The sequence below is a fragment of the Orycteropus afer genome, unplaced genomic scaffold, assembly GCF_000298275.1.
Source record: "Orycteropus afer afer isolate SDZICR_OR568_19922 unplaced genomic scaffold, OryAfe1.0 scaffold00020, whole genome shotgun sequence".
Taxonomy (NCBI): Eukaryota; Metazoa; Chordata; class Mammalia; order Tubulidentata; family Orycteropodidae; genus Orycteropus; species Orycteropus afer.
In genome coordinates this window covers 13011062-13037142 of record NW_006921607.1, presented here as the reverse complement: position 1 = coordinate 13037142, position 26081 = coordinate 13011062, and the positions used below count along the sequence as shown (strand labels likewise).

The 26081-nt window shown below is 40.4% G+C and overlaps 1 protein-coding gene across 1 annotated transcript; it reads left to right on the top strand.

Annotated features, from left to right (window-relative positions):
* The first annotated feature begins 1255 nt into the window (after window positions 1-1255).
* On the top strand, window positions 1256-22628 carry DSN1 (DSN1 component of MIS12 kinetochore complex). The gene is made up of 9 exons (XM_007934739.2): window positions 1256-1289; window positions 4281-4354; window positions 6414-6486; window positions 8644-8731; window positions 11603-11662; window positions 12063-12137; window positions 20415-20562; window positions 21873-21960; window positions 22525-22628. Exons 1-9 carry the CDS (start codon window positions 1256-1258, stop codon window positions 22626-22628), a joined length of 744 nt encoding a protein of 247 aa, XP_007932930.1.
* Window positions 22629-26081: the final 3453 nt, after the last annotated feature.

Sequence of the window (26081 nt, the reverse complement as noted above, 5' to 3'; positions counted from 1 at the left end):
GTAGTCTGTGAGAGGCACTAGGAATACAGATGCAGTCTGGCTGGGAAGAAGACCTTAAACAGATTTTACAGCCAGTGCTAGGGATTCCAAGGAGTAGAGCCCTCAACTCTGCTAAGACAAAGTGTCATGAAAGCTTCACATTTGATGTAGTTTGGGAAGTAGGACCAATTTGTACAAAAATTTAAAAATGGTGCAGGAGGGAAGAAATAGGAAGGGAATGGCAAGAGAGCAGGAAGAGGTAGGTTGGGACTAGCATATATTGAATACACTTTGAAAAAATCTCTGCTTCTGGCTAAAGAATGGATTGGAGAGGAGCAGCACTGGGTGTAGGAAAACTAGTAGAGATGCTGTTATATAGTCCAGGGTGATGTTATGACTGAATTAGACTAGTAACAGTGGGAATGGAGAATGGAGAAAAGATTTAGAGACTGTTGGAGGTAGAAAGAACTTCTGGTGGCTAGTGGGTAAAGCATTTGGCTGAAACCCCCCAGCTGCTCCATGGGAGGAAGATGAGACAATTTACTTCCGTAAAGATTTACATACAGCCTTGGAAACCCACCTGGGGGTCGCTATGAGTCGGAATTGATTTGATGGCAGTGGGTGGGTGGGTTGGAGGTAGAACAGAAAGGACTTTGGATGTGGATAGTTAAGAATAAGGAGAATTAAAGGAGGACATTTTTTAGTTGAAATACCAGGTAGATCAAAATACTATGAACTGAATTTGGAAATCAGGGACTCTTGTTTGGGTTGCTCCTGAGTCAATTCTGACTCGTAGTGACCCTACAGGACAAACTGCCCCATAGTGTTTCCAAGCCTTTAATCTTTACAGAAGCAGGCTGCCATATCTTTCTTCTGCAGAGCAGCTGATGGGTTCAAACTAACAACCTTTTGGTTAGTAGCCAGGTGCTTAACCACTGTGCTACCAGGGCTCCTTCCTTCCAAAATAATTGGGAAGTAAAGTAGGGAGTGTGTTAAGGGATGTATGAATATTATTAGAAATCAGTTCTGTAGAAGTTCAGATTAGGTGATGACTGTTGGTGATAGTCTCTGTGGAGGAGGTGAGATGGGATTGTTCTAGACCTTGTCAGGCAGGTAGAATTTCATGGGGCCTCGAGATAATTGGCAAGGTGGGCATTTCAGAGAGACTGCAGAGGACAAGGCCTTATTCTGAAGTATCAAGGTCCCAGTGAGACTGGGGCTGAAATGTAGAGAAAAGATTACCTTATTTTCCTATTTTCAGGGTTCTCCTCCCAGAATGACTTCAGTGACTAGATCAGAGACTATTGAAGGTGAGTTTTACAGTGAAATTCAGTATCTTTTGCCTCTTGGGTTCAGGCTTTCTGACTCTTGATGGATATGGAATCACATCACATGTTCACATGTTTGCAGAGGTGCTTCCTTGGTGTTTCCATGCTGTGGGGCATGCATTTTCTTTTTCCACCTTTTGCACAGATACTTTGTTGTGATGGATTTGATTTTGTATTTTAACTTTTTTATAACAAGTGCCGGAAGAGGAACCAGTGATGTCTAAGACTCATGATCATCAATTGAAATCAAGTCCCAACCTTGTGGAAGTATGTACTAAATCATCTGTCTCCCTGGAGATGACTCAGAGCATTTCAAAGGAAAGAAATCACCTTGACTGTAGCCCAACAAAAGGGAGAAATTGTGATCTCAGCCACCAGGAAGGACTTCAGTCCAGGTCCCTTCATTTGTTCCCCCAAGAACAGTCTGCCCATCATCAAGGCAGGAGGCAGTCTTGGCGACGAGCAAGTATGAAAGGAACGAACCGGCGGAAGTCACTGCCTCCCTTTCACCAGGGCATCACAGGTGGGGTGCTATCTACATAAGACAATGAAGTTCCAGCTCAGATGAGAGGCAGTGAGGTATGGCTAAAAGAGCATAGGAGAATAGACTTGACTTTGCTACTTATTAACTATGTGACTTTGAGCAGATTACTTCATAAACTCTTTGAGTCTCAGTTTCCTCATCTGTAAAAAAGACCATCCTGCCCACTGTATGGGAATATTCTAAGATTATAAACAATTTGGAGCTCTGGTAGCATAGTGCCTAAGGCACTTGACTGCTAACCAGAAGGCTGGCGGTTCAAACCCACCAGCCACTCCTCAGAAGGAAGGTTGGGCAATCCTACTTCTGTAGTGATACTGCGTCGGAAACCCAAGGAGGGGTTGCTATGAGTCGGGGCCGACTCAACGGCACATAACAACAACAACAACAATGTAAAATACCTAGTAAGTGTTTAGTATTATTCCTGTTTAAATCATATTAGCTGCCCATTGTAATCTATTTTGTGAATGAACATTGTACAGTACCCTCTGCTAGAATGAGAGGCATTAAAGGTTCCTTCCTGTGGCTCCCTGCCTCATATCCTATAGTAGAACAGAAGATGGGTAGGTTGATATTTCATTTTAGGCTTTACAACTGAAAATATCTCAGAAGGAAGACATACATAGAAATATCTAGAGTGAAAAGTTGGGGGTGCTGTATATGAATGTAATTTGTATGATTTTGTGTGAACTTACTATATTACCTGTATCTCAGTGTCAGACGACAGGATATAATCCAAATGTAGCACATTTAAAGAAGAACTTGCTGGCTATATGATCTTGAGCAGGTTACCTGTCTCTTTTGCCTTATGGTCCTCATCAATAAACTATGGATGGTACTGGAATCTGTCACACAAGGTTGTGTGAGGATTAAATGAGTTGGTTTATAACAGTGCTTGGCAGAGAGGAAAACCTCAAATGTTAGCTGTTGTAATTATTTTTAAGATGTCAACTCACTTCTAGGTGACCAGATGACTGGAAGTAAATCAGGGAAAAAGCAGGTACTTAACATATCAGAAAATGGCTGCCACACTGTCCATGCAGTTTATTCCATAGGCATGCCAAGAAGACATCAGCGGTTCCCTGAAATTACCCCTACCTTCATCTCTATTTTAGAGCATGTGGACTTAAAATTCTGAATAGTAGAAAATCATTGATGTACTAAGTCTGATTAACTCCTGCTTATTCCTGACTACCTTCTAGATTTCCTTAGTTATAGACAAGGTATCCTGCTTTTCTTGACTCATTGTGATGAGAATTAAGAGAGGAGATAAGAACTGTAAAGACAGAGCCAGCTTAGGCTGCAGGGCACAAAGATGTGTATCTGTCATAATTCTCAAAGCAAACTTTCTTTGCTGTATAATAACTGGAGTTAGCTAAATGGAGATTATTTTAAAAATATAACACATACCCCCTGGAGTTGTTTGAGGATTCAGTGGCATAATTGTGTAAAATGTATGTGGAGACCATCCAACTCAGTCTGTTGACTCACTATGTGACATAGGAAAGGTAACCTATTTACCTATTATCTGGCCGTTGTGTCTCCGTTTCATCATCTGTAAAATGGAACTGGTAAGAGTACTAACTTGCTTCAGGGTTTAATGAGGTATATATAAAGCATTTAATAAAATGCCTTTTATACAGCAAACATTCAATAAATGCTTCCTGTTGATATTATTTGGTTATTACAGAGAAGCAGCATGATCTTAGTGGAAAAAGCACAGGTTTTGGTGACAGACTTGGGTTTGTATTCTGGCTCCAGTAATCCCTGGCCGCAGATATTGTCCTCTGTCCCCTAAGCTTCAGTTTTTTCATCTGTTAAGCAGAGCTAATAATACTTACCTTGTAGGATTTATTAAAGGACTCTTAAGATGATGTATATCTAAAGCACATATATGCCAATATAAAATGCTCAAATATTCCCATATCCTTTCTTCTAATAAGAACCAAATCAAACTCACTGCCATCACGTTGGATCTGACTCATAGTGACCCCCTCCTTGGGTTTCCAAGGCAGTATCACTGTGGAAGTAGATTGCCCAGCCTTTCCCAGGAGTGGCTGCAGGGTTTGAACTGCCAGCTTTCTGGTTAGCAGTCAAGTGCCTTAGGCACTACGCCACCAGAGCTCCATCAGAAAAAAGTTAAACTATTTTTTTTTATTTACTTTGGTTAACAAGACAAGATTTTAATGTAATACCTAGAAAGATTTTTGTAACATTTTTCGAAGTGTGGATGCATAGATGTGGGTAAACTTCATTCCTTGGTGATCTTAGAAAAATTAGATGTGACTAAAATATAAGAATTTTCTCTTTAACCAGAGAGGGATTCTTGGGCATTCTTGCCTTAAGTTTGACTGCACCAACAAGGAGGAAGTTTTCTAGTTTTGTTACTTTGCTAACTGTATCCAGCTCTTTAATGTGATATTTTATGTTAGCGCTCAGCAGATCCATCAGTGTCAACTTGACAGAGAGTAAACGGCTTGGCGCTCTCCTGCTTTCCAGTTTCCAGGTGAGGTGCTTGGTACTGGGGAAAGCTATTTTCATTTTTTAAACTCACTGTTAAAGAGCTAAACAGAAATTGATACCATGTGGTGCATTCGTTAAGATTAAAAGATGTTTCTCCCTAATTGGTATTAGTTTAAAAGTCAAATTTAATCCCAGCAACTGATTCCTCTCTGGACTGGATTCTCTACGGATCCCACTGGTGCGGCAGCTGTGGTTGCTGCTTCTGCTATTAACTGAGCAGCTAACAGATTTCCCCACTAGAGTATCCTTTGCCCATTGGCAGCAAATGATGGAAATTTAAAATGAGCAGAGTTAAACATCTAAATTATTTTAGACATTTCAGGCCTTACAGTATATTAAGACAATATATGACCCATGTTATATAATTTTATAAAGAAGTTATTTGGCTAGCTAATGCTTGTATCAGGGTAGATAAGCACATAAATTAATAATTTAGTGAATAAGAATCAGCACAGAGCTGTTTTATATGAGGTAAAGATCAAGCATATCTCTGATTTCCAACTTCTTCATGGTCTCTGACACCAGCCGTTCATTTCCTCGTGACATTCTTTCTCTTTCTATTCTGAGTTCGTTAATTTGCTGCAATGTGACATGGAACTCACAGACTATCTACATGGTTATGTGGTTTATTAGAGTAAAAGATACAACTCAGGAGTCACTCGAAATATGTTAAGGATAATAGGATACAACTCAGGAGTAACTCAGGCAAAGGTTGGAAAGGTTCCCGAAGCAGAGGGCACATCCTTTCCCCAGGAAGCTTTCCTTCCAGGAGCTCTACGATGGGAAACTTCCTAGAGCCTCAGTGTTTCAGGCTTTTATCACCAGCTCATGCTCATTATTGGTTACTAAGCGGCTTCCACACTGACTCCCACTCATTAATACAAACCCTCAGACGTGGCCAGTGTAGCCCAACTACTCTAAGGATTGTTCACAGAGGCTGGGGACAGAGACCAACCTGCTTGAGGTAAAGTGACTGTTAACCTCATAGCACTTCATTTCTGTGAATTAAATGATTTGTTTTCTCCCTGAACAAAAGATCTGAATTTATGGTTTGACCAGCAAAGAGTTTTTTCTCATTGATTTATTTGTTTACAGACCTTCCTTGAGTTACACATGTCCAACTTAAGTACAACCCATAGTTACGAACCAGTCCCCCTCCACTAAAACCTAGTGTGTTAAACATTCAAGGTACATAGTTTATAACAAAAGAGCACTACTTTCCTTTATGTGTGGAAACATTATTACTGTATTATTATGTTAAAGGTGTTAGTGTATCTGGAAGTGTTTCTTTAATGTATTTTATGTATGGAAAGGTACACTATGTACTAAGACAAACTTTGTTTTAATTTTTAATTTTAAGAGCTTGTTTTACATTCAACAAAATGCGTATGTTTAGTTTCATTCCCCATTTGCCATGTCCAACCCTAACCCAGTCTCCTCCCCTCCCTACTTTGTAACCCTCCCCCTGTGCTCCTCATATTTATGCGCTCCTTTTGTCCTGCATTTCCTCAGTTTGGATGTTGGTCCTCTGGTGTCCCATAGTTTATTGCTCTAAGGGATGTATTACTGTAGAGTATGTGGGTGTATCATCCTGGGTTGAGTGGTCTGTGTGTACATCTTGTTAACTATTAGGCTGAGAGCCCGCCCCTGGGGTGAGTTTTATTCCAGGCGCAGAATGTTTTCCAGGGCCGTAGTATTGGGAGTCTCACTAGATTTCATTTGACCGATAATTCTGGTCATTATTGAGTTTTTGGATTTTGTTCCATGTTTTCCCCCTCACTCTATCCAAGATTTCCAGATTTGTTCCTAAGACAAACATTTGACTAACATTAGATATAAACTGTATGATTTAGGCATAAATTCAACTTAAAGACAGACATGGGAACAGAACTCATTTGTAATCTGGGGACAGCTTATATGAAAAGTCTTATACATAAAAATTAAATCATGTTCAGTTTTACATTTATTAAACAAATTACATAAACTCAGGATAGGCCTGGAAAATCTTGGTTATTACACTGAAAATGCTTTTCTTTCTTTAGTTCTCTGTTCAGAAACTGGAACCTTTCCTGAGGGACACTGAGGGTTTTTGTCTTAAGACTTTTAGAGACAAAGGTAAGTTGCTAGAATGCATAGATGATTGTGATTTGACCCTGTGCTGCACTCTCCTATAAACTTAGCCAAAGCAGGGTCCCTAATCATACGTTTTTCATCCTCAGAAATAAGAATATATGCTTACGGTTTAATTTCAGAGGAACAAAGGTGAAAAGCCTCCTTCCCCTCCCCGATCCCCAGTCTAGGCCCTTTTCCCGAAAGGCAGTCAGTCACCAGTTTCTGTTGTGTTCCTGTAGAGAGATGTATTGCATTTCCAAACATTTACACATATTTGTCCTTTTTTTAATCTAATTTTTCTTGGACATTGTTCTATAACATATACATGGAGCTCCCTTTGACACTTTAGAAGCCATGTACTGTTTCATTATATAAATGTGCCATATCTGACTTGATTAGTAGTTAATGGGCTTTTAAGATTGTTTCCAGTCCTTTACTATTATAATAGATAGTGTAATTAATACCTTTTTGCACAAACGTTTTGGCACATGTGCAAGTAAAAATAAGATAAATTCTTAAAATTAGAGTTACTAGGTCAAATGAAATGATAGGAATTACCAAATTGGCTTTCACAGAGGTTATATCAATTTATTCTCTCACCAGTAATATATACAAGACCCTGTTTTCTCACACTCACCAACATAATTTTATCAACTTTAACTATTTTTTAACCATTCATTATGTGATAACATATTTTGTACTTTTAACTTGTGTTTCTTTTTCTTTTAAAAAGGATAACCCTTTGAAAATATTTGTAGGGCCATTTGTACTTTATTTTCTGTGTAATGTCTATTCATATCCTTTGTTCATTTTTTTAAGGGGGCATGTTGGTCTCTATCCTATTTATTTGTAGGAATTCTTTATATATTAAAGAAATTTAGTGTTTGTGAGATAAGTTGCAAATAGTCTTTTCTAGAAATCAGTTTTCACCTTGCTTGCTGGTAATTATTCCACTAACAGTGCAACTACATGATAATCCAGAGTCAGAAATACTCTATCACCCAGTTAAAAAACCCAGAAAATACCTGAATTCAGACTTATTTGCTGGTTAAAATTGTTTCTCTCAGAATTGCACCATCATCTTAATTAGTACAGATTATACCAGAATTATATTTATTTATTTATTTATTTTTAAATTGTGCTTTGGGTGCAAATTTACACAGCGAATTTGTTTTACATTCAACAGTTAATGTACATTTGTTTCACAACCCGATTACCATCCCTAACCATAAAAAACTCTCCTCCCCTTCCCTCCCTGTGACTACCCCCTCCCTGTGCCCTTCTTAAGTATGTCTTCCTGTCTGTCCGGGAGTGTCTGTCCCTCTATGTGAATGCTGCCCCTCTGGTATCTCATGGCTGATTGATCTAAGGGATGCACCTCCCTAGAGTAGGTGGGTGCATCTCCCTGGGGTAGGTGTTCTACATGTAGGTCTTTCTACTGTTGGGCTGAAAGCCAGTCCATGGAAGTGAGTCCATTTCTAGGCCCAAAGGGTAACCTGGGGCCACAGTCTCTGGGGTTCCACCAGTCTCTATCCAGCCAGTAATTCTGGTCATTTTTGTGTTTTTGAATTTTGTTCCACATTTTCCCTCCCATTCTATCCAGGATCTCCAGTTTTGATCCCTTTCCGAGTGGTTGGCACTGGTAGCTGGGGCACTGTCTAGTTCTTCTGGTCTCAGTGTTGTGAAGGCTGAATCACAGTTATCTTAAAAGCTAGTTAGCATATCCTCTTCTCCGCATTCTTCATATGATGGTAAAGTAATGGTGGGCTATTCAAGTCTAAGCAGAGACTTGTTTTCATCTTACGCCCATGGCTCTACCTCCCACATTTATTATTATATTCTCACCCATTGCCTGGCTTTTATGAATACATTCTCCTTCCAGTGCCATAGGTTCAAATTGCTCAAATGAAATGTCAGATTCAGATATTCTTTTTTAACAGCTTTCTTACCAGTCAAATATAAAAACACCATCATAAATGCCATAAAGAGTGGTCTTCCAGTTTATCCAACCTACCAAAGAAAGAAGATAAAACCTTTCTGCATATTCATACCACTTTCTCGAGTGGTGAGGGCCAGAATGAAACCATCTTAAGTGTCACCAGCTCACTGTGAAAATTTATCTTCTCTTTATTTTATAACAAATAATTTTACTCTATCTAGTGTCTTCTATTTCTGAAGAATTGAAACATTTTACAGACAAACTGGAAAATGATGGAATTCTACAAAAATGCTTTGAAAAGCCAAAAGGGTAAGAGCAATTCCCTCTCTGTTGTAAATTATAATTAAGACTTTTCATTATGATTAGATGGTGGTTCATTCACTCAACCAACATTTTCCCAGCATTTTCTGTATACCAGCCTCTTCTAGATACTGGTGACACAGTGATAAATAAGTCAAGTAGGAGTATACCTCTGACAGAAATATACCACAAATGGTATGGCTTTAACAAGCAGGAGCTTATTGTCTTAGAGTTTGGAGGCTTTAAGTCCGAGTTCAAAGTGCCAGGCTTTAGGGACTGGGTGAGAGCCCCTTAGCCTTGGGCTTCAGGTCTGCCTCTTGCTCCCAGCCCTCTGAAGCTAGAGGCTTTTCTTCACTCAGACAGCTGCTGACTGCTGAGCTGACAAGCCCAAGGTTGACAGGTAAAAAGGCACTGTCCTGGTGTTACCAAACCACACAGCAGACCATTCATTCAAGTCCACTGAAAGTCCCAAGGTTGGCAGAGCATGGCAGGCTGCTGAGCAACGACAAGGCTACACGCAGGGTTCAAGTGTCCCATAAGCTAGAGACTGTTCCCCAAGGCTTCTCCAGGAAGCAGACCATATCCCTAGGGCAGCTACTCAGCTTCTTACAGTAGATTCCACTGTGGAGTTGATTACTAGTCTCATCATGAGGAATACTACATCCAACCGCCCAGCCACTCAACCAGACCCAGCCAAGGTGACACACAAACAGCTACCACAGACGGTCAAACAATAAGATGTAGACAATAATGATTTCAATTAGGGATAATCTAAGATATTAGTAAATATGATAGTGACTTGAAGGGGTGGGAAACTTCAGCTAGTGTTCATGAAAGACCTCTAATAATTTGAACATCGGACTGAGACCTGTAAGGCCTGAATGGTGAGAAGGAATTAGCCATGGAAAGACAAGGAGAAAAGCATTGTTCAGATCGTTGCTAGCCATACAAGTTAGAGATAAACTCATGTTCTTTGACTGTTGGCAAGCAAGAATATTAGTAGCAATTTTAAAATCATACCCCCCAGCTGGTAGTTCGTCAACAGGGGCAAGGCTAACATCCCCAAACTCCTCTTCCTTCCCTGCACCACATCATGAGCTTATATCATAAACTTGAAGCTTTCACTTCACAAAGGGCTACTTTTCCACAGGTTCTTAGATTTACATTGCTATTCAGGAAATGAAAAATATTTTAGCTTAACATAGCATCAATTTAATGTTCTGTGTTTAGGTCACTGACTGCATCTCAATTGTAGTTTGGTAGGCTGTGTATGTCACAGACCTCAGTGGAAAAGCATGAATTAAAAGTAGCACAAATACTTTATCTTTGCTAGTAGGGTTCCAAATACATCTGCCATATTTTGGCATCTTCAGTGGCTGCTCCTTTTCCATTAGAATTAATTATCCAACTGAGGTGAGTCATTGGTGTAAATGAAACATAATCTGTGTCCTCCAATAGCTTTAGTTTTAGTGGGAAGACATAATCCTATAAAAAAGAATTGTTGGGCCTTCAAAGATGTGCAGGTTTTGATTAATGGGTGAGGAAGAGACAAAAAATTATGTGAAGAAAAATGTAGAAGTTGAAAACCCCAGGTACTTGAAGGTTAGGCTGAGAGGAATGATAGGGCAGAATAGATAGCAGATAATGAGAGGTATCAAAGTTGGTAAGATGGATGGAGCCAGAACACAGACAGCTTTCAGTACCAGGTTAAGGGTTTGCACAGTTCTCGTAGGTATAGTATAAGGTCACAGAGTTTTTAAGCAAAGAAAATAAGGTATATTTTAAGAAAGGTTAATCTGGCCATGGTGTGAATTGGTATTGATGAGAGAAGTAGAAGATAAAGTGACCATTTTGAAAGCTATTACCTAGTGCAAAAGTGAGATGGAGTCCAAGAATAAATATTAGTTGAAAGATAAATTCTGACTATTTTCTACTGCCATTAAGATTATGTAAGGTATCATACTATTAAAAATAAGTGGCTTTCAGCTACCCAGAGGGACCGAGTAGTTGATCCTGTGGGCTTGGGACCATAGTCGCAGGGGACATCAAGCTCAATTGGCATAACATACTGTACAGAACATTGTTCCACCTACTACTTTGGCGAGTAGCAACTGGGACCTTAAAAGCTAGGAAGCTGCCATCTAGATGCAACAATGGGTCTCTCCTCATCAAGAAGAAAGAAGAAAACCAAAATTAATGGAAACAATCAGTCCTAGCGACTGGTACACCATCCGATCTGCAACCTATACAACTATGAGACCAGAAGAACTAGATGGTGCCCAGCTACCACTGCCATCCACTTGGAAGGGATGTAGGAGATCCTGCATAAAGAGGGAGAACAATGTGGTACAAAACTCAAAATCATTTGGAGGCAAAAAAAAAAAAAAGAAGGTGGGGACCAGGTTTGCTGGTCCAATGGAGCCTGGTGTAACCACTGAGACTATGGCCCCTAGCTGCCCTTCAGGTCTGGAATTGAACCCACACCTGTGGTTTCCAGCCAAACAAAGTACAGGCATGTGAGTTAAACATTTACCTCAAGTAGACACACGCCCTGGAGAGAACAATCATGGGAGAAGGAAGGGCTGCTTATGCACAGGGAGATAGCTCAGGGTGCAGAAGAGTATGAAGGGATGGACACTGGGAGGAGGTAACTATGGGGAGGAAGTGGGAGGGGGCTGCTTGCATTGTAAATTTTGGTCAATGACATGAGACAAAGTATATGTGAACTGCTGTATGAAAAGTGAATTTACTCTGTAAATCTTCACCCAAATCCTAAAAAAATAAAAAAAAATAAAATAAGTTGGATGGCAAAAAAAAAAATAATAATAAGTGGCTTTTGGAAAAATTTGTGTTAATATCTTAATCCTGTTTGTATTCCAGAAAAGAATTAGATTTGTCTCTGGATGCATCAGTGGCTGAGATGAAGGAATATATAGCCAAGTAAGTGGAAATGAGAGAACCTTTCCTGGAAAATCTAAATTCGTTCTTCACCTAGGGAAAATACTTAAACCTGGGGAAAATGAATAGTAAACGTTTTCAGAGTGTTGTTTATATTAGTACTAAAAGTTGTAAGTCTCCATATTGGTATTTAATAGGCTGTACCGATGGCCAGTTTCACAGAATGGAGTCTAGGGAATAAGAATGTTAATTTGATTTTAAGAACTCAGTGTGTGCTTTGATTAAATTACTTTGATAACCTCTGAATCAGTAAAGCTTACCAATCCTTTAATGACTTTTTTAGTCACATCTTAGAACCAGAGTATATACCTATTGTACTTATTGGTGCCCTGAGTGATTCAGAATAAGATGATCAAATGTGAACTTTTTTCTTATTCTGCAGATTTTCTTCAGAATGTCACACTTGGGATCAGCTCTTGCTGCATTACCAGAAGGAGGCTGAAGAGATACTGTCCAGGTTAGATCTCTGAATTGGAAACAGGAAGCTATCTCTTTAACTTATAGAGTTTTATTTGAATTGATTTCAGTTCTATTAGTACAAATTTGGGCAAATCTCTGCAAAAGACCTCTTTAGAGACTTAAGCAGCAAATAAATAACCTTGAGGATTTAGGTGCACCGGACCCAAGCCATGGTATTTTCAGTCTCTTCATATGAAAGCTGGACAGTGAATGAGGAAGACTGAAAAAGAATTGATGCCTTTGAATTATGGTGTTAGGAAAAAATATTAAATATAATGTCGATTGCCAGAACAAATCTGTCTTGGGAGAAGTACAGCCAGAATGCTTCTTAGAGCAAGGATGGCAAGATTTCATCTTATGTACTTTGGACATCAGGAGGGACCAGTCTCTGGAGAAGCACATCATCCTTGGTAAAGGATCAGTGAAAAAGAGAGAGATTCTCAAAAAGATGGATTGACACAGTGGCTGTAACAATGGACTCAAACGATTGTGAGAATGGGGTAGGACTGGACAGTGTTTCGTTTTATTGTATATGGGGTCACCAGGATTTGGCACCAACTTGACAGCACCTAATAACAACAGCAGAACAAATTGAATGGTGAATCCATTCTTACAGGCTAGTCAACTCATCAAGCCTTTGTAAAATGTATATTATCACTCTGACTGTAAAGGGGAAGGAAGGAAAGAGTTGCATCCTTGGCTGCTGCTCTATGTCCTGGCATAGATAGGCACATCTCAGCCCTGTACCTGGCAACCTGGGACCAAGAACAATAGTCAAGGGACATAAGTGAGCACGTGGCCTTGGAACTACAGGTGTGGGGGAGACCTCTGACAGGGCCTTTATGGGAGAGAAAAGATTTAAAAGGGGTAATGGTAAAATGGAGCTCTGGTAGCATAGTGGCTAAGGCACTTGATTACTAACCAGAAAGTTTTTCAAGTCTCTTTCAGTATACCTAGGAGTGGAATTGCTAGGTCATAGTTTTCAATCTTTTGAAGAATGGCCAAACTGTTTTTTATAGTGGCTGCACCACTTACAGAACCACCAACAATGGATGACAGTTTCAATTTTTCCATATCCTTGCCAACACTTGTACTTTTTATTTTTTCTGGTAATAGCTGTCTTAGTTGACTGAGCAGTGGCAGGGATCCAGGTAAGGGGAGGGACACAGCCCCTCCCCCAAGAGGCAGGAAAGTGGGGAAGAGAAAAGCCTGGGTGATGACTGACCGGCCGAGCAGTGGCAGGATCCAGGCACGGGGAGGACAGAGAGGTTTTGAACAGTTAAGAGAGACAAACTTGTCTGTCAGTTTGTCGTACTGTGGTGGCTTGCATCTTGCTCTGAGGCTTGAGGCTGTGCCACTGGTGTTTCAAATGCCAGCAGGGTTGCACATGGTGCACAGGTTTTAATGCAGCTTACAGACTAGAAAGAAGGAAGAGTCCATGCTCTCTCAAAAAATTGGCCAGGGAAAACCTTATGTATAGCAAAGAAACACTGTCTGATACATTACTGTGCAACTTTATGAATAGCCTGGAAACATTGTCCAATACAGTGCAGGAGGACGATCCCCTGAGGTCGAAAGGCTCTTAAAATATGGGAAAGAGCTAAATCATCAGAGTAGAATCAACCTTACTGATATGGATAAAGTAAAATTTTTGAGACCTCCATTTGCTGGCGTGACATGACTCAAAATGAGGAGAAACAGGTACAAATGTCCATTAATAATCAGAACATGGAATGTGCAAAGTATGAATCTAGGAAAATTGGAAGTTGTCAGAAATGAAATGGAATGCATAAAGATTGATATCCTAGGCATTAATGAGCTGGAATGGACTGGTTTTGGCCATTTTGAATCAGACAACCATATGATCTACTATGCCAGGAATGACAATTTGAAGAGGAATGGCGTGGCATTCATCATCGCAAAGGATGTTTCAAGATCTGTCCTGAAGTACAATGCTGTTATTGATAGGTTAATATCCATACACCTGCAAGGAAGACCAGTTAATACTACTATTATTCATATTTACGTACCACCCACCAAAGCCAAAGATAAGGAAATTAAAGTTTTATCAACTTCTGCAGTCTGAAATTGACTGAACGTGCAATCAGGATGTGTTAATTATCACTGATGACTGGAATGCAAAAGTTGGAAACAAAGAAGAATCACTGGTAGTTGGAAAATTTGGCCTTGGTGACAGAAATAACACTGAAAGATTGCATGATAGAATTTTGCAAGACCAATGACTTATTCATTGCAAATACCTTTTTGCAACAACGCACATGGTGGCCATACATGTGGACTTCGCCAGATGGAGTACACAGAAATCAGATTGACTACATCTGTGGCAAGAGGCGATGGAGAAGCTTAGTATCTTCAGCCAAAATTGTGGAACAGACCATCAATTGCGCATATGCAAGTTCAACTTGAAGTTGAAGACAATTAAAACAAGTCCACAAGAGCCAAGATATGACCATGAATATATCTCTTCTGAATTTAGAGACCATCTAAAGAATATATTTGATGCATTGAACACCCATGATCAATACCCAGAAGAATTGTGGGATAACATCAAGAACATCATCCATGTAGAAAGCAAGAGGTCATTAAAAAGATGAGAAAAGAAGAAAAGACCAAAATGGATGGCGGAAGAGACTCTGAAACTTGCCCTTGAATGAAGAGTAGCTAAAGCAAATAGAAGAAATGACAAGATGAAAGAGCTGAACAGAAGATTTCAAAGAGCAGCTCTAGAAGACAAAGCCAATTACTATAATGAAATGTGCATAGCCCTGGAGTTAGAAAACCAAAAAGGAAGAGCACGCTTAGCATTTCTCAAGCTGAAAGAACTGAGGAAAAAATTTAAGCCTCGAGTTGCAATCTTCTGTAGGCAAAATATTGAATGATTCAGGAAGCATCAAAAGAAGATGGAAGGAATACACAGAGTCAGTGTACCAAAAAGAACTTGTCAGTCTTCATCCATTTCAGGAGGTGGCATATGATCAAGAACTAGTGGTATTGAAGAAAGAAGTTGAAGCTGCGCTGAAGGAATTGTATAAGAACAAGGCTTCAGGAATTGACGAAATACCCATTGAGATGTTTCAACAAATGGATGCCCCATTGGAGGCACTTACTCGGTTATGCCAAGAGATTTGGAAGACAGCTACCTGGCCAACTGACTGGAAGAGATCCATATTTGTACCCATTCCAAAGAAAGGTGATTCCACAGAATGTGGAAATTATCGAACAATATCATTAATATCGCATGCAAGTAAAATCTTACTGAAGATAATTCAAAAATAGTTGCAGCAGTATATTGACAGAGAACTTCAGAGGTGCAAGCTGAATTCAGAAGAAGAATGTCGGCAGCAAGGTTGGAGGAAGAATCATTAACAACCTTCAATACACTGATGACACAACTCGCTGAAAGTGATGATGACTTGAAGCACTTATTGATGAGGATTGAATAAATACAGTTTGCAATATGCATTACATCTCAGTATAAAGAAAACAAAAATCCTCACAACAACTTGACTTGTAAGCAGCATCATGATAAATGAAGAAAAGATTGAAGTTGTCAAAAACTTCACATTGCTTGGTTGTATAGTCGACACCTATGGAAGCAGCAGTCAAGATATCAGACAACGTATAGCACTGGGCAAGTCGGCTGCAAAGGCCCTCTTTCAAGTGTTGAGCAAAAATGTCTCCTTGAGGACTAAGATATGCCTGACACTAGCCATATATTTTCAGTCGCCTCATATGCATGTGCGAGCTGGACAATGAATAAGGAAGACTGAAGAAGAATTGATGCTTTTGAATTGTGGTGCTGGTGAAGAATGCTGAAAGTACCATGGATTACTAAAAGAACTAACAAATCTGTCCTGGAGGAAGTGCAGCCGGAATGTTCCTTGGAAGCGAGAATGGCCAGACTTCATTTCACCTACTTTGGTCATGTTAATCAGAAGGGATCATTCCCTGGAGAAGGATGTCATGCTTGGTAAGGTGGATGGTTGATGAAAGAGGGGAAGGCCCTCAATGAGATGAATTGACACAGTGGCTGCAGTGATGGGCTCAAGTATAGCAGGGATCGCAGAGCTGGCGTGTGACTGCGGGTGTTTCATTCTGCTGTGCATAGGGTCACTGTGAGTCAGAGACGACTCGATGGCACCTAACAACAACAAGCCATCTTAGTGGGTATGAAGCGCTGTCTTATAGTGGTTTCGATTTGGTTTAACATTTCTCTAATGACGTCTTTTCATATGCTTGCCGGCTAGCTGTGTATCTTTGGTGAAATGCCTATTTAAGTCCTTTGCCCAGTTTTTTATTAGGTCGTTTGTCTTTTTGTTGTTAAGTTATAGAAGTTGTTTTTTACTTTCCGTATTAGAACCTTATCAGATAAATCATTCCTAAATAGTTTCTCCCATTCTATAGGTTGTCTCTTTACTTTGTTGATAGTGACCTTTGATACATAAACTTAATTCATTTTTATGGAGTCCACGTTACCTATTTTGTCTCTTGTTGCTTGTGGTTTTGGTCTAAGAATCTATTGCTGAAACTAGGTTCTGAAGCATTACCTGTACGTTTTATTCTAAGATTTATGCTTGACTGCTGCCTGATAGGTGGGAGGTTCGAGTCTGCCTAAAGCCACCTTGGAAGAGAGGCTTGGCAATCTACTTCCCAAAAATCAGCTGTTGAAAACCCTGTAGAAGCACACATGGGGCTGCCATGAGTCAGAATTGGCTTGGAGGAACTAGTTTGGGTTTTACCTTTTTCTTTTCTTTTCAAAAGTCTTATGGTTTTATTCTTACATTTAGGTCATTGATCCATTTTGAGTTAATTTTTTTTTTATATGATGTGAGATGTGCATGTTGATAATTCATTTTTCCCAGTATCATTTATTGAAGAGACTGTTTGTTCCTGGTGGCCTAGTGCCTAAGGCATTTGACTGCTAACCAGAAGGCTGGCAGTTCATACCCACCAGCCACTCTTTGGAAGGAAAATTGGGCAAGTTATTTCTGTAGAGATACAGCCTCGGAAACCCAAGGAGGGGTTGCTATGAGTTGAATTAACTCGATGGTAGTGAGTTTGGTTTAGTTTTGTTTTTATTCTTTCCCTGTTGAATGGACCCTTGTCAAAAATCAATTGACCATAGGTGTATAGGTTTCTTTCTTGACTCTCTATTCCATTCCATTGGTCTGTATGTTTGTGATTATACCAGTACCAGACTGTTTTGATTACTGTAGCTTTGTGTAGTATGTTTCGAATTGGGAAGTATGAATCCTACTTTGATCTTCTTTTCTAAGATTGCTTTGGCTTTTCAAGACCCCTTGTAGTTCCACATAAATTTGAGAATTAGAATTTCCATTTTTGCAAAGAAAGCTCTTGGAATTTTGACAGGGATTGGATTGCATTGAATCTATAAATTGCTTTGGATAGTATTGACATTTCAATAATAAGTCCAGTCCATTAACACAGAATGCCCTTCCATTTATTTAGATTTTCTTTATTTTCTTACAGTAGTATTTTATATTTTTAGTGTATAAGTCTTTCACCTCCCTAGTTAAATTTATACCTTGATTGATTGAGTCATCTAATTAATTAATTTTAAGAATTGTTTGTTATGCCAGTTGAGCTTGATGTTCCTGGTGACCATGGTCCCAAGCCTGTGGGCCCAATGACTCATACCCTCAGGGTTTTTGGCTGGGGCTGAGAAGTTATCATAACTTTGCCATGTTAGCTCTATTATATATACGGACATTCATACTGTACATACAAATATATATGTAGAAATTCCTAGTTTTTCATTCTTTTAGATTCCATTGTGAATGGAATTATTTCTTTTCAGATTGCTCATTGCTGGTGTATAGAAACCCAACTGTTTTCTTTTTTTTTTTTTTTTAATTTTTTATTGTGATTTGGGTGAAATGTCACAAAGATTTGTTTTACATTCAAAGGTTCATGCACCTTGTGTTTGCGATCCTGATTATATTCCCCACATTGTAATAGCTCTCCTCCCACTTCTTACCCCTAATTACCCTCTCCCTGTGGCCTTCTTGCCTGTGCATTCCTGCCTCCCTCCCTTTCTCCCTGTGCACATGCTGCTCTTCTGATCTCCCATATGGTTAATTGTTCTAAGAAGCATTTTGCCCTGTTGTTTGTAGGTCTGTCTATTACTTGGGAGTGAGTTCAATTCCAGGACCGAAGGATGACTTGGATATCTTTTATTTATTTTTCTTCCAAATTGCTCTGGCTAGGGCTTCCAGTATTGAATAGTAGTGGTGAGAGCGGGCTTTCTTGTCTTGTTCCTGTTCTTAAGGGGAAAGCTCTTATTCTTTCTTTAATCATCGAATATGATGTCATCCAGCTTTAGTCTCGGGGGTTCCACCAGTCTCTATCAGACCAATAAACCTAGTCTTTTTTAAAAATTTCATTCTACTTTTTCCCTCTCTATCCAAGATCTCCAATTTTGATTCCTCCCTGAGGGTAAATTCAGCTGGTTTTTGTGTGTTGATATTATGCCTTTTGCTGAATTTATTACCTCTAGAGGCTTTCTTAGGAGCTCTGGTAGCCTGGTGCTTAAGGCACTTGACTGCTAACCAGAAGGCTGGCAGTTCAAACCCACCAGCCACTCCTCGGAAGGAAGGTTGGGCAGTCCTACTTTGTAGTGATACTGCCTCGAAAACCCAAGGAGGGGTCGCTATGAGTCGGGGTGACTGAACCGCACATAGCAACAACAACAACAGAGGCTTTCTTATGGATTCTTTGGAGGAGATTTCTTTTTATAGGATCATGTCATTTGTGAAATGGGATAGTGATACTTCTGCCTTCTTGATCTGGATATATTTTATTGCTTTTTCTTCCAAATTGTTCTGTCTAGGACTTTCAGTATTGAATAGCAGTGGTGAGAGTGAGCTTCCTTGTCTTGTTCCTGTTCTTAAAGGGAAAGCTCTTATTATTCTTTCTTTAATCATTGAGTATGGTATCAGCCAGCTTTATTTTTTGATTAAAGATTACAGACACTCACTTCAAGATAACAAACCTGGGCTTCATTTTACCCCAAATATACTCCTTGTATGTTAAATATACGGACCTTACTGTTAGGTGGAGTCATCTGACCTGAATTTCAACTGACCTGGTCAACTGACCAGGGTTTCCTAGAATCCAGTTGCTAAAACGGCAAGGAGGCCACATGTTCTGACCTCCTCTATTCCCACAAGAGGAAGACAGGATTACCAGCAGTAACCTAAGGCCTATTCCTACAAGGCCAGACATGCTGCCTCCCTCCAGCCCTTTCGCCAACTGTTTCTCCCAAAGCACCCACCACCTCTCTCCTGGGTTCGATAATTTGCTGCAGTGGCCACACAGAGCTCACAGATTATGGGGTTTATTAGGGAAGCACCACAGGCTACAATTCAGGTTCAGGAAAAATGCTCAGTCTCTCTCCCAGCCCACCGTCCCTCAGCCAACAGTCTCTCACAGTCTCTTTCCCAGCAGTGCTGGTCCCTGAGTGTCTCACTCAGCGATGCATGTCTCTTGCGCCTCTTTCCCAGCAGCATGTGTCTCTTTCTGGGGTGCGTGTCTCTTGCAGCAGCATGTCTTCCTCAACCAGCAGTCAGAGAGAGTGTTCTGCCTCTAGGAGGCCTCTTTTTGAGCCCAGCAGGGTGACCACCTTAGCCAATCTTAGCATCAGAACTCTAAGCACCTGAGAGAGAGTGGGCACCTCCCAGAACATTGTTTTGTGCCACTCCCAATAGAAACACTCCAGGTGGACAACTTCAGCAATTAGGAGCTCCTCAGTTGCTCATAGAAAATCCCACCTTGGAGTTTACAAAGACTTATGGGTAGAAAAGCCACACTAAGTAATTTACTACACCGCACCAGTGCAAAGTCATTTCATTTATTAATAAGAGAGCTTATACCTACAGTAAAGGAGCACTGGTGGCACAGTGCCTAGCACTGGTGGCACAGTGCCTAAGGCATTTGAGTGCTAACCAGAATGTTGGCAGTTCAAACACACCAGGTGCTCCACAGAAGAAAGGTAGAGCAGTCTGCTTCCATAAAGATTTATCACCTTGGAAACCCAGTGGGAGTTGCTGTGAGTCAGAATTGACTAGATGGCAGTGGGTTTGGTTTGGTTTTGGATACCTATAGTAGATTGAAAGAAATCGATTCCAGTTAATAGAACCTTATAAGAGGTTTTTCGTAAGGTAATCATTGGTCTACCTTCCTCAGAAAATGATTATAAATTCCTTAAAAGCTCTTTAATTTGTTTCATTTTTAGAACATCAACTGAAGGAAAAATTATTGAAGTTGAAGTGGAACCTACAGCATATCTTGAATCTTCTCAGAGTGAAATTCTAAACACAAAACCAGACTACCAAAAAATATTACAGAACCACAATAAGGTCTTTGATTGTATGGAATTAGTGGTAAGTTGGCTCATGTTTACTTGGTTGAATTATTTAGTTTTGCTTCCTTGTCATCCTTGGAAGTTTAAAAGGCCTGGAGAATATGTGTAATTAGGTGAGTATATTTGAGTCCACCTGGGGGAAATATGAAAGATAATAAAAATAAGTAAACATATCGTGGTAAGTGCTAATAAAGCAAGGATTGTTGTTGTTGTTGTTGTTATGTGCCGTCGAATCGACCCCAACTCATAGCGACCCCTCCTTGGGTTTCCGAGGCAGTATCACTACGGAAGTAGGATTGCCCAACCTTCCTTCCGAGGAGTGGCTGGTGGGTTTGAACCGCCAGCCTTCTGGTTAGCAGTCAAGTGCTTTAGCCACTATGCTACCAGAGCTCCTAAAGCAAGGATAAGGGACATAAAGGGTACAGTGATGGGCATGAGGTTGCTATTTTATATAGGGTGGTTATTGAAGTCATCTCCCAGGTAACATTTTAATTAAATATTTGAATGAGAGAATGAATTATAATGACATTTGTAGGAATAGTATTTTATCTATCTACGTATCAGGAGGATGCAGATGGCACTTGAAATAGGATAGTTCAAGGGGAATTTATTTAAGAGAGACTCTGAAAAACACTGTGCCCTGTGTTGCACAAATTTTAAGCTCTCACTTACCAAAAGGTTAGTGGTTTGAATTCACCCATAGGTACCTCATAAGAAAGGGCTGGTGATCTGCATCCTAAAGTTCACAGCCATGAAAACATACAGCAGTTTTACTCTGCACTCATGGGGTCACCATGAGTCAGAGTCAACTTGACAAGTTTTATTTATTTTTTTTAATGTATAAAGGTATGGGTATTGTGAAACTATAAGAATTCATGAAGTAATATGTGAGTTTGAGGCAGCTGAGCTATTACTACCTGTAGGCCCAAACAAATAATAGGAGGAGCTGTTACTGTGACACCTGCTGCTTTGGGGGTGCCATGATCTTCATTTGGCAGACACAACCAACTCAAGATGACCCTTTCAGGAGCAATCCTGGGTAATACTCTGACCTTGTTCGGCTCCCTTTCATTTGTGTTCCCTATTGACCAAACCAATCAGAAGCCAGAGGACATGGGGTCCTGTTGTTAGAGGTGATACAGCTCTGGGCACAGATCTGGAGATTGAGAATAGCAGAGTGTGGATCTGGAGGAGCAAACAGAATGTTGGGCATAAGCATACCAATTTGATAGAACAGCAGATGAAAAGCTCAAGAGCTTGCCTGGCTGTTTGAGGAATAGCAAAGAAGTCAGTGACCCTTTACAGCTTACAGCTGTCTGTTGTCTGCAGATGGATGAACTGCAAGGATCAGTGAAGCAGCTGCATGCCTTTATGGATGAAAGTACCCAGTGTCTCCAGAAGGTGTCAGTACAGCTTGGTAAGCATGCCTCTCGAGATATAGCACTGAGCTGTTTCATATCTGATAGCCAGTCCTTTAGGCACAAAATGCCCTTTGAAGCATATGGTCCTAGAAGATAACTGTTTCAGATGATCACACACACACACTCTCTCTCTCTCTCTCTCTTTCTCTCTGTCTCTCTCTCTCTCTCTCTCTCGTATGTTGTAGATACTCATAGTTGGGAAATTTCCAGATATAAATTCCACAGAAGACACTGGCACGTGAACCATGTTGTTCATTCGGTAAATCCAAGTCTTAAGAAATTCGTTTTTCCTCTTTATTCTTCAAGAATCAAATCAAATAACATTACTTCTCTGTAGCTTTTCCTCATCTCCTGCAGTCCTAAATTATTTGCTATACACTCCCTAATTTTCATAACACAGAATGTGGTTGTTGCTGGCTTTCCTACTGATTGCCATCTCCTTGAGGATGCTTATTTGTTATTGTAGTGCACTTTAGTGTCTGGCATGTGACCACACAGTAGGTTTGCAATAAATGTTATATGACTTCAGTTGAAATTTTATTTTTGGGGTCCCTTTGCAGGGAAGAGGAGCATGCAACAATTAGATCCGTCACCAGCTCGAAAACTGCTTAAGCTTCAACTACGAAATCCACCTAGCACATACTGCCCTGGATCTTATCAATGACTTTATGCAGCTCTTCTGGCACAAGCCACTCAAGATGAAAGGAATGGGAAGAGTGTCCTGCACATGGTGACTGCCTGGCAGTCTGAGCTAGTGCTCTCTGACTGACAATATGGAGGCTCTGTTGCCTTAGAAGGTGACCAGGTGACTGTAAAGTACTTTGGCTTTTTTCCTAAGAGTGTCAAATTTATCCTTCCAAAAGAATATTATACTGCCCTCAAAGTTCCATTGACACTTAAGATACTTTTTCCATTAATATGCAAAATGCTTGAAACTTTTTTTTCAGAATGACCTTCAGAACGAATGAACATCTTCATGGTCCAAAATCTTCAACCTCTGAAGGTGTTTTACAGTTTTTGAACCATTACACTCATTCAAGACCAAGTCCCATGAAACATTTTGGGGACCAAGTTGGGCTCTGCTTATAAAGGCATGAGACCAGTTTTCTAGTGTGGCTCTGAAGTTGATTTTAGGTAGAAGCATTTTAAGCATTTATTTGCATAATTGGGATATATACACATTACTTCACAAGATAGTGAAATTGAAGGAAAATACCACTCATTCTGTATGTTCTGATGTCTGTAGTGTGCTTTGGTTTTTAACATTGAGTTGATAGCCTAAACCCTGGACTTAGGACATGAAGAGGCTAAGTATTCTTTTTACTTGTTTATGTTTGTTAATAGTTTGCATTCTAAAATTGCATATAATTAAAAAGCTTTCTGTGTTCTTTGTGAGTATTTTGAGTGTATAAAAAAGAAAGCGGCAAGGAGAGTTTAGCAGAAAATAGAATTTTCATCCAAGATGCTGAAGTAAAGAGTGATATGGAAATTGTTGTTAGGTGCTGTCGAGTTAGTTCTGACTCATAGTGACCCCATGTACAACAGAACAAACACTGCCTGGCCCTGGCCCATCCTCACAGTCATTGCTATGTTTGAACCCATTGTTTGCAGCCACTGTGTCAGTCCATATCATTGAGGGTCCTCTTTGTCGACCATCTACTTTACCAAGCATGATGTCCTTCTCCAGGGATTGGTCCCTCCTGACAATATGCCAAAGTATGTAAGACAAAGTCTTGGCATCTTCATTTCTAAGGAGCATTCTGGCTCTACTTTTTGCAAAACAGACTCGCTCATTCTTCTGGCAGTCCACGGTATAGTCAGTATTCTTTGCCAACACCATAATTCAAAGGCATCAATTCTTTAGTCTTCATTATTCATTGTCCAGGGTTTGCACACATAGGAAGAGATTGAACATACCATGGTGCACCTTGGGTGAGGTGTACCTTTAGTCTTCAGAGTGACATATTTGCTCTTTAACGCTTCAAAGAGGTTTTTTGCAGTAGATTTGCCCAATGCAATCTGTCATTTGATTTCTTGATTGCTGCTTTCATTGGTGTTCATTGTAGATATGAGTCAAATGAAATTCTTGATAACTTCAGTCTTTTCTCCATTTATCGTTACGTTGCTTCTTGTCTTGGTTGTGAGAATTTGTTTCCTTTATATGAAATGTGGTATCCATACTGAAAGCTATAGTCTTTGATCTTCATCAATAAGTACTTCAAATCCCCTTCACTTGCAGCACGCTAGATTGTGTTATCTGGCTATCACAGGTTGTTAATGAATCTTCCTCCAATCCTGATGATGCATTCTTTTGCAGTACAGTGAGTTACTTAATGTGGCCCTTCTAGCCATACTTTTTGTAACTCCCACCAAATGATGAGATGTTGTTGCTGTTGTTAAGTGCGGTCGAGTCGTCCATGACTCATAGAAATCCCTCCTTGGGTTTCCGAGGCGGTATCACTATGGAGGTGGATTGCCCAACCTTCCTTCCGAGGAGTGGTGGTGGGTTTGAACCGCCAGCCTTCTGGTTAGCAGTCAAGTGCCATAGGGAATGCACGGCCAGCCCTCGGGATAAGACTGTGCAAATGTGGTCGTTGTTACCCACTAAGAGGATTGGATAGCTTGCTAGTAATATAAATAAGATTCATGGCACCCTCATGAGAGTGGGACAATGCAAATAAGGTGTATGGAACCCTAATAAGGAGATTGGTCAGTTTTGCCATCCCATTAGGCTTAAGAGAAAACCAATTCCAAACCAGAGAGGGAATCTACCACCAGAAAAGAAAAGCTGGGTTCCTCCTAGATCCAGGAAGTAGTTGTAACACCAGAAAGTTGGCACTAAGTGGCATCAGAGAGATAGAGGCAGCAGAACCAGGAGACGTGCAGTTGGCTTTCTGGCCCACAAAGCAAGAAAGCTGAGCACCTTTGGGCAGGAAACTTGCTGGCAGAGTAAATTGTTTCCTGGCACTTGATGGAACTAGATTTGCCAACCCACGGAGCTAAAGCTGGGCACCTTTGGCCCAAGGCTTACTGGTTCAGTGTGGTGCCTCTGGGCACTTACATAGCTAAGAGTGTTGTAACACTTGCCCAACTTGCAATGAGGCTGAGGGCCAGAGAGCCATGCTTGCAGGCACAGCTAAAAAGAGGCTATCCTGATCAAAGAACTGTATCCTAAGTAATTTCTCATCTTAAATTGTAACCTGTTACTTCCCTAATAAACCTCATAATTTTGAGTGTTGTCTGTTAGCTCTCTGTGGCCAGTTATCAATCCCAGAAGAGAAGCTGAGATGCTGTGATAGGGACAGTTGTGTCAGAATTGGTTAAAAAAAAGAAGAAGAAAAAGTTAGAGGATGTATATCTGATCTCTGCCTCAGGAATCAGCCTTGGGCTGCTGATAATGATCCTTCTCCCCCCTGTAAAGTTAGAGGAGGTCAGATGCCTCCTCCATCACACCATTTTTAAATTCATAGTCTAGCTTCTCAGATTGTTAGCTGAGTTCACAGATTGCATATGGTGAAAGAATACAACCCTGACACAATTTTCCTGATTTTAAACCACAAAGTTTCCCCTTCTGCTTGAAGGATACCTCTTGGTTTATGTACAGGTTTGTGTGTGTGATTTGGGTGAAAATTTACATAGCAAATTCACTTTCCATACAGCAGTTCATATACACTTTGTCTCATGACATTGACCACAATATACCACCATGAAACAGCTCCCCCCCACTTCCTCCCCATAGTTACCTCTTCACTGTATCCATCCCTCCATACACTCCTGCCCCCTGAGCTGTTTCCCTGTGTATAAGCAGCCCTTCTTTCTCCCATGATTGTTTTCTCCAAGGAGTGTATCTACCTCAGGTAAATGTTCAACTCATATGCCTGACTTTTGTTTGGCTGGAAACCACAGGTGTGGGTTCATTTCCAGACCTGAAGGGCAGCTAGGGGCCATAGTCTCAGCGATTCCACTGGGCTCTATCAGACCAGCAAACCTGGTCACCCCCCCTTTTTTTTTTCCTCCAAATGATTTTGAGTTTTGTTCCACATTGTTCTCCCTCTCTATCAAGGATCTCCTACATAGATCCTCTTCCAAGTGGATGACAGTTGTACCCGGGCACCAT

Coding starts and splice junctions, on each gene's coding strand:
- DSN1 (XM_007934739.2), top strand. CDS start 1,256: ATGACTTCAGTGACTAGATCAGAGACTATTGAAG. Junction 1,290..4,280: donor TAGATCAGAGACTATTGAAG/GTGAGTTTTACA, acceptor ATTTTATGTTAG/CGCTCAGCAGATCCATCAGT. Junction 8,732..11,602: donor TGCTTTGAAAAGCCAAAAGG/GTAAGAGCAATT, acceptor TTTGTATTCCAG/AAAAGAATTAGATTTGTCTC.